General features: G+C 48.6%; 1 protein-coding gene across 1 annotated transcript; it reads right to left on the reverse strand.

Moving 5' to 3' along the window:
- Window positions 1-3646: 3646 nt before the first annotated feature.
- HRG_10004 (peroxidase domain-containing protein) lies at window positions 3647-6442 on the reverse strand (the record flags this gene model as incomplete). Its single annotated transcript, XM_044868475.1, has 2 exons — window positions 3647-5383; window positions 5450-6442. The coding sequence occupies 2 exons, from the start codon at window positions 6440-6442 to the stop codon at window positions 3647-3649; spliced, it is 2730 nt and encodes a 909-aa protein (XP_044716472.1).
- Between the last annotated feature and the right edge of the window lie 2941 nt (window positions 6443-9383).

Raw genomic sequence — 9383 nt, forward strand, 5'->3', positions numbered from 1 at the left:
ATATCTTTATCTCTATTAATAGATAGCTCTACCCTATACCTCTATAAGCCCTTTATTATTAGTAAGGGTATAGGCAGCGATATATCTATAATATTTTTTACCTAGCTTAACTTCCTTATAAAGTTTACTTACTAAGATAAGTACTATATTAAAGGCCTTAATACTAAAGCTATTACTTAAGTCCTCTTACTAGTACCTTTATAGCTACTAAAGTTAGAGTATATACCCCTCTAAGCTAAGGGCGATAATCTAGGGCCCTCCCTCTTTTTTAGTCTAAACCTCTTTATTTATAGCTAGCCGGTTATTAATACTAACTAGTTTAAGTAATAGTTCTTTATAAGCGGCCGCGTTTACCCTTACGCTCTCTCCTAGGAGGTAAAGCGCCGCGATAGGCTTAAGGCCGGCCTAGATAATACTATTCTTTATACTATACCTACCTTTATCGTCCGCGACTAAAGTTACTAGCTATAAGCCCCCCTCCTCTTTTTATTTTAATATACTTCTTTACTTACTACCCCGCTAACTTTACCCCTTAGCGTCCTACTATACTCCTTAGCCTTTAATAGCTAGTTCCTATCTATACCTCTTATTATCTCCTTTTATAGCGTAATAGCTAGGCCTAGCTTTAACCTCTTATATCTAAACTTCCTACTTAGTCTTAGGCCTAACTAGCTCCGCTATTATAGCTTTATTTAGCTTATAACTTATATTACCCTTAGCCTATTAAATAGGATTCTATTTAAGGGCTACTACCCCTTTAAGGTTTTTATTATCTTTCTTATTTATATTAACCCTTAAGCTATACTATATAAGAAAATCGCTAAAAAGCTTAACTCTTCCTTCCTACTTAGCGTCCCCTTTACCTATACTAAAAAGGTTATTAGCCTTCTTAACTACCGCGTTATACTCTCCCCCTTAAGCTTAGAGCGCGATTATATCTTTATTATTATCTTAGATAGCTAGACCTTTATCGATAGGCTCTTAGTAGCGGCCGCCGCTACCTTAGCTTCCCTTCTTACTACGCCCTTTAAGTATTAGACCTAATCCGCTTCCTTTACCTTCGATTCCGTTTATATTACTTTATACTCTATTACTATACTAGCCTTAACCGCGCCGCCCCCCCTTTCCTTAGCCCCGGCCCTACTAGCCCTCGACCTTATTACGCCGCCGCTTAAGCGATCGCCCTTAGCCCTTACTAATACGCCTATAAAGAGGGCGCGCTTCCTATAATAGTAGTATTCGCTGCTTTTCTTATCTTTAAATACCGTTAGCTCTGCTACCCCCTCCTCCTCTCTTTTACTAGCCGCTTTTCTATCTTAACTAAATAGCGCCTTACCTATTCCCGCTTTAATAGCTAGCTTAGATTCCCCTCTTAACTCTATTATTATAAGTACCCTTAACCTACTTATATACCCTCTTTACTATTATATATAAAAATAAGCTACTTACTATAAACCTATTACTTTCTTATACCTCTTACCTTTACTAAAATAAACTATTCTCCTTCTTAAGGTACTACTCTTAACGTAAATTATTATTATAAAATTACTATTACTTTATATATTATAGCGTTTATCCCTTTTAAAGATAGCTTTAGCTTTTAAACCTATTTCTTATAAAAGTACTTACTTTTAGACGTTCTCTATAACCTTATTTATATCTTATATATTATACTTCGCCCTTTTTCTTTTCCTTACTAGCTTACTACTATACCTCTTAGCTATATTTAGCGGTAATAAGGGGCCTATAGTTATACTTTAGTAAAAAGCGTCTTTATTATAAAAGCTAACTCCGCTTTTTATTTATTAGTTATTACTCTATATAAAGGATATAGTTTTCTACTATAAAGTATTATATACCGTTCCTTAGTTATATAAGCTATAGGGATAATAGTCGTTAAAGTCGGCGGGTTTTATAAAGGCCGTTATAGCGTTTAAGGCTAGCTATAAGCCCGCCTTTACGGCGTTACTTACTTTCTCTTACTAGCTCTATAGCTTACCTTTAACTTATATCCCTTCTTATATACCTTCTAGTCCTCTTTTTAGTATTGCCTACTATAGTACGCTACCGTTAGGCATCGGCTATACTTCCTCGCCCCCGCTATCTCTCTATAAACCCGGTAGACCTTCCCCTCTATACTCTATATATCCTGCCCTTATATTTATATCGCGCCCTTATTTCCGCCCGCCTATCCCGCCTCTACTATCGTATCCTATATTTCCTACCTCGTCCTTATTTTATATCCTTCTTTACTATAAAACGACGACACGACTACGAGTATAAACGGCCTCTCTATATATAGGTATAATATCGGGCTCTATAGAATATCCTTTACGACTTCGCCGTAGCTCTCGCAGCGCCCCCTTACTGCCTTCCGACACGCTACCTCGTGCTACCGTAGGATCGGCCTTATTTACTATAGGAATAGTGCACTAGCTACGTGGTTCGGCCTCGCCTAGCCTACCTACGTTACGAGCGTCTTCGGGATACTATACTTATACTTAAGCTCCGTGGCCCTAAATTCGCACTAGAACTCCACGGAAACGTTATAAGTAGCCATGCTATAGTTATTTTCCTAACTACTCGATCGGTAGCTAGGGTAGACGCTTCTGCTCTTATTCTCCTATTCGTGCCTTAGCGCCCCTCTTATACTCCCTTCCTCTCGCTTACCCCGCAATCGTTATCACCGCTTTACTTGCCTTCTTGCTTTTTCTGCCTCTTCCCCGCGGCGGGATGGTGCCCGAATGGCCGCTTTCTTTACCTACCTTTTTTGCATGTTTTAGTTCCTAGCGCTCCCGCCTGCTTGCGTTCTTTCTCTCGCCCTGTCTTTGTCTTGTTTTTGTCTCTCCAATCTTCGGCCTTCGTTCCTCAAGGCTCTTTGCGCAACCCATGAAGGGTTGCCTTACCTGTTCCTCAAGGCACTCGTTCCTCGTTCCTCAAGGCAAAAACGATGGCGGCGTTTTTTTTTTCCTTTCTCCCCGGGGAGGAACCCCAAGAACCTTTCGTCACTCGTTCCTCGTTCCTCAAGGCAAGGCACGTTCCTGTTGGAGGACTCCAGTGGGATCTGGAAGGTTCCATGGATATGGCGACTCCGTCGCCTGAGTCTATATAGACTCGGATCATCATCACATCTGTAGCTAGATAGACAAGCATCAATAGATTGCTCACTCATCCTTTCCAATCCGCAGGTGCGGACAACAGTTCCTCAAGGCATAAGTCCTTTCGTTCCTCAAGGCACTAACGTTCCTCAAGGCATGGGGGGTTTTTTTTTTTCCTTTCTCCCCGGGGAGGAACCAGAAGAACCTTTTCGTCACTAACGTTCCTCAAGGCAAGGCAAGGCAAGTTTTTGGGTTTTTTTCGCGTCTAGAAGAGCCTTTCGTTCCTCAAGGCATTTGGCGGGGGAAAATCGATGGTGGCGGTTTTTTTTCCTTTCTCCCCGGGGAGGAACCCTAAGAACCTTTCGTCACTCGTTCCTCGTTCCTCAAGGCATCTCTGTCTAATGAAACCGCGTCCGCTAAAGCAAATACGGAAGGGTCGCGGTGCTATCACGCCCGTATGGTCGAGCGATTATCCGGGCCATCATGGGGTAGGGCTTGTCGAATTGCCCTTTTTGAAGGAAGAAGGCCATATTGTGGCGCCGCCTTTCTTACATGAAAAGGGTCATGCCGACAATGCCGGCGAGGATACTGAAGGCAACGGCGACGCGGCCGGAGCCGGCAGTGACGGCACTAGGACGTCCGGAGGCAGCGGTGCCATTGGAGGCAGCGCCGATAGGGCGACCCTGATTGGCGGAGGCAGAGCTGGCGGCGCCAGGGTTGGAGCCGGCGCGACCAGAGGCGGGCTGGCTGGTGTTGTCGGTGGCCTGGTTGCCACCCTTGACGGTGGCTTGGGTATCAACGTTTGCTTGGATGTCACCGACTCTGTTGGCGGGGGCCACGTTTGGCTGGCCGGCGGGGGCAGGGGCGGCTTGCTTAACGGCGGGAGAAGAGCCGGAGGGCTGCTGCTGGATAGGGGCGACCGGGGCGACAGGGGCAATCGAGCCGACGGGGCCAGGGACGGCCTGCTTGACGGCGGGAGCAGAGCCGGAGGACTGCTGCTGGACAGGGGAAATAGGGGCAACCGAGCCGACGGGGGCAAGGGCCTGCTTGACGGAGGGAGCAGGACCGGCGGGAGCGGCGGCCTGCGAGCGGCGAGGAATGCACTTGGGCTCATCAGAGGCAGCCTTCTGAGGCTGGCTGGGGTTCTTTTGGGCGACCTGAGCACCAGGGGCCTTGACGTCCACAGCAGGCGTGGTGATGGCAGCGAAGGCGACAGCGCGGACCTGCTCGACAGGGACACGGGCCGGGGCCACGCCCTCGGCGCGCGGCTGGGCCGGTCCGCACTCCTTGGCGACGCAGGTCTTGACGGAGAAGCACCCAGACTTGCACTGCTCAAAGGTGTAGGTGACGGAGGCGACGCCGGACTCGCCATTGGCGACGAGGTTGAAGCCGCAGTCGTTGCCCTTGCAGGTAGACTTGGTGCACTGGTTGATGCTGGCGCACTGGTAGATGGCGACGCCAATCTCGACGGCAGCCTTGGCCTCCACAGCCGTGACGGCAACGACCCGCTCGTTCTCGACCTTGACGTGTGTGAGGCTGCCGGTGTCACAGACGAGCTCAACAGCGCCAGAGGCCGTCACGTTGTGGCTGACGGCGAGACCGAAGACGTACTGGCCTTGGATATTGGTGACAACCCGGCCCTGCTGGCCGGGCTCGCAGATCTCGAAGCGGAACTTGTTCTCGACCTTGGCATCTAGATCATAGACGAGGCGCCAGCTGGCGGCGGCAGCCTTGCCATGAAGGTTCTGGATGGCGACGAGGCCGCCGCGGATCTCGAATGTGAACTTTGCAGAGAGCTCTAAGAGAGCCTTGACATGGGCCTCGCCAAGGATAGTGGCCTGAGGAACATGGGGCGTGACGCTGGAGCTGGGGTTGGGGCCTGCGGCAGAAGCGCTAGGAATCATAGTGGCAACTGGATTGGAGGTCTGAGAGGCGTCGACAGACGCGGTCTTCGTTCTATTGGGGGTAGTGGTGGCGACAGTTTTCTTGTCATCAGACATGTGCGTCGACGTGGCCACGTTGGAGGAGGAGACGCGGCCAGACGTGGAGAGCTTGGAAGAGGCGCGTGTCGACGTGGTCGGCTGGGAAGGAACGTGGCTGGATGTGGAGAGCTTGGGAGAGACGTGAGTCGACGTGGCCGGCTGGGAAGAGACGTGGCTGGACGTAGAGGGCTCCGGGTCAATAGGTCCAGGAGAGTCGTCTGTCAACACTCGGGTGCACTCGGTCAGGCTGTTGATATTGTCGACTCCAAGTAGGCTCAGCCGAACATACTCTCTGCTATAGTCCTTTTGCGAGGTCCGGTTAGCTCACCCGCCGTACATACAAGAGCGCGCATGCATTCGTCAACATACCCGAAGCCAGGGAAACAGCCCCATGAAGCCTCTGAAGGATTCCCACGCCGGCTGGACGCGAGCATGTCTACTGAGCTTGTAGTCGCTGTCCAGCCGGAAGAAACCCTTGGGGGCTTCGTCGCTCGCCACCAGGTCGTAGAAGTCGGTATCCCAAATCTCGGGCGTGCGATCTAGCGGAAGGCCTGCTCTGGCTTCGTCGACGAATCGTTGCTTGGCCGATGTGTGGGCGCCGACGAGAGCGGCAAGGCCCACGGGGGCAATCGTCTTGTTCCCAAACAGCGAGATGAGCTCATCCGCACTCTGTTCTTGAGTAGGGAGCTTTCCTTCTGGTGCTGGCGTGCTCCTGTCCTTGCGGCCGACGAAGGTGCGCACGCCGGGTCCAGACAAGCAAAACACGGTTCCGGCATTGTGCCCCAGTTGAATCAGATCGGCCATGCCGACGCCGTACTGCTTGTACTCGTCGTACCACTTCCTCGTCTGTTGGCAGATTGTCTCCAACCCCTTATTCTCAGCCCGCGATTCGCACTCTCCCGCCAGGACAATGGAGCCGTCGGCGCCACCAAGGGGGTCACTCTCACGGGACCAGGTGCCGGCATCGTGGAAGCCAAGACGGATGGCAGCGCGAGCCAGATCGTTGCAGTCGCCTTTGGCATCCTTCATGGCCTTTCTCATGTCGTTGTACACGTGCTTCCAGATGCAGCACGTGTGTGTCTTGCAGACAGACGAGCCCTTGGCCGGTAGGGGGACCGGGTAGGCTGTGGCCTCGTCCTCGCCTGGTACGTTGTCGTCATTCCGCAGGAGAGCCTTGACGACCTTTCCCGTATGTGTCAGCTGGCTGTCGTCTAGAGTCTTGAGATCGCCAATCAACTCGGTCGAAATCTGGGGTTCCGACTGATTCATCCCTAAAGTCAGGTTGCCCATATTTGGAAAGGCGGATGCTGCGCCCACCATCATCAAGATGGTGGTGGTTCCGAGAGGAGATTCTAGTCTCATGACGGGCTACCTGGGTCCGGAGGAGGCAAATCACACGAAAATACAGGAGCAAGAATACAGGCAGGAGCTCTACATGCATCAAAGGAACTGGGATCCGTCTTCTGTTTATACGTGTGGGCAGCTTAAGATACCGTGCTTGAATTAGCGCAGACGGATTGAAATTAAGAAAAGCAGGCAATATAATGGGACAGGGAAACTCGTATACGGATCTAATTAAACAGCCGCATAAACCAGTGGTGGCCTAGATCCAAGAACCACTCGTCTACTTCGTATAGAGAACCCGAGCATGTACTACGTCATTACGCATGTGTATAGGCCTATTGCGGCAACAGATAAGTGGGAATAGCCTTGTTTGCGCAATGTGTGAAAATCCTATCCCTTTGAGTGCCCGAAGGGAGCAAGGGGGTCACGGACAGGGATACTAGCCAATAAGGACACTAGATAATTAGGGGTACATAATTTAACTAGCAAATTAGGATATGGTAGAAGTCCCAGCAATTAGGCCGGGTATAAATAGCTACATTACACTGGTTATATCCCCTACGAGTCTTCGTAGGCGGCTTCTTGTTGCTGCTAGCTGTGCCCAACGGCTTGCGCTGACTTTGTGATCTTGGCTGCCTAGCTTTGAAGCCCTGACAAGCAAGGCAGGATACGCTTTTGCCGCGGTTGACATGTTTGTGCTGCGTAATAGGGGTAAATATGTCCCTAGCTCGAAACCGTTGTCTAGAGCTACCGTCTTTTCCGTAAGCCTCGCAAAGATCTCTTATAATGCGTTGCCGCCACTCGCGCTATAAGGTTATTCGTGACCAGCTTGGCTGCCCCTAGAGCTAAAGAAGGTAGCTATTAATAAGAGCAGTCTTAAGCAGGAAGGTCCACGCAAGTGCCCGCCAACTTCCCCTATAAACACGGTAGTCTAATCCCCCCCCTGCTCTTAGTTAGTCACCAATATTAACACCGCTATTTAATTATTATAGTCTATAGAGATAGACGGTATAGGAAGACGTAATATAGGCTCGGCACTGAATTTTTGCTATATTAGGCGTGCTCGGGGCTATATTATTATCGGCCGGCGCCGAATTCGCTCTTTAAATTCCTCGCCGGAATAGACTATTAAGAGGAATAGCATAAGGTCGTTATCCTTCTAAGCGAATTAGTTAACCTAGAAGAAGAAGAAGACGAATTAGTAGGGGAATTACTAGAGAGCCTATCTTCTAGCACTTATACCTAACCGTTAGGGGTTAGCGCAGTCTTTAGTATGCCCTAAGGCTAATAGTCCCCCTTTATATTAGCCTTCTTTGCCTCTATAAAGGGCTTATAGAAGCTATAGTTAATTCGGGCTATGCCTATAGCCTTAATCCCTAGCTAACGAAGAGCGTTAAGGAGGTTCGGCGAGGAAAAGAGGTTATCGAAGAAGATATAGTATATCTATTTTAGATATTGCTTAAGTAAGGCAATAACGACGCTCTAAGTCGGGTTAAGAGAAATACTGCCCTCTACTATGCCTCTCTTCCTCTTCTTCCTAGTAGCCGGGCTAAGGGCATTAGAAGGTTAGTGCTAAAGCCACCGAATAAAATAGCCTGCTTAGGCTATAACCTATACTTTAAAGCCTATAGGCGTAGGCTTATTCTTAACTATAACTAGCTACTTTAACCTACCTATATAGCCGACGATATACTTATCTATAGCTAAATAAGTGCTTAGTTAATAGAGGGTAAGAGATACCTACTATATATATTCTGCCTACTTATTGGCTTATACGAAGGGTATAGGGAGCCTATATAAGATACTATTTAAGTTGCTAATCTAAATATACCGTTAAAGAAGAAAAAAGCGGTTAAATAATATATACTAAAGGATTAAGTATATAAGGACTATTAAGTTAGTTATAGAGGTCCTCTAATAGTCTCGGACTCTTATTTCCTTATATAAACCTATATAAATTAGAGTAGTAACTTAGAGAAAGACCTCTCTAAGAGATATCTCTATCTAGGTATTCTCTCGAGAATACTACTACTTTAGACCCTCTAGGCCCGGCCTTAGACTATTATTTATATACCCGACCTAGCCGTTAACTAGGGATTTAGGTAGGAATTGCTAGAAAAGTAATAATAGCGTTAGTAGTAGCTATCGGGGCTATGGCTCGCGCTCGGGAACGTAAAAGGGGGTAAATTCGTGGCCTCGTTCGGGCTCGGGGTCGAATATAGGGCGGACTATGCTATCGATAGGCTGCTCGCGCTAATAGTGGTCTAGCCGTATATAGAGGGTATATTCGAAGCTATTTATAGCTAGAACAGCTGCCTGCGAAGCTTATAGATCTTATTACGAAGCTATAGAGTTTAATTTAAACGCATTGCTAGTAAAAATAACTATTGAAGGTTTTGCTGATGCTGCTAGCCCCTGAATGCGTATCTGATATGTAGCTACGTATTGTGGGGCCCGTGACCCCCTTGCTCCCTTCGGGCACTCAAAGGGATGCCCCGTGTGCTTGACTTCCAGTGACTCCCGACGGCCCCAGCCTACAAACTACATCTTAGGTTGCGGGGCCTGGCCAGGCAGGGTGTCGCATATCAAGCCTGCCTAGGATGATTACTCATGAAGTGGCGATATTACTACGCAACCGCTGTTGCCTGCCAGGCAACAGCTAATGTGTAGGCAGGCAACAAGCCTTTCATTTGTGTATAAAGAGCTGCACAATTCTCTGCAGCTCATTCACTCACTTCTTGTTCTTTAGATAATTCTCATCAATTGACTGATGCCATTCAGGTCGCTTTGCACAGCCGCTGTCGTGCCAGGTAACTGTCTGACGGAGGGGCTATGCGAAGGGGGGGCTGTTGTGCCGAATAGAGATTTGGGGTTATGCGATTGGCAACTCTTACTTTCCCCTTTTAGTTCCGTGCCAAGAAATCTTCGCGTATTCTCCATAACCTCGCCGACACCCGAG

This window comes from Hirsutella rhossiliensis (genome assembly GCF_020360975.1).
Source record: "Hirsutella rhossiliensis strain HR02 chromosome Unknown scaffold00014, whole genome shotgun sequence".
NCBI lineage: Eukaryota > Fungi > Ascomycota > Sordariomycetes > Hypocreales > Ophiocordycipitaceae > Hirsutella > Hirsutella rhossiliensis.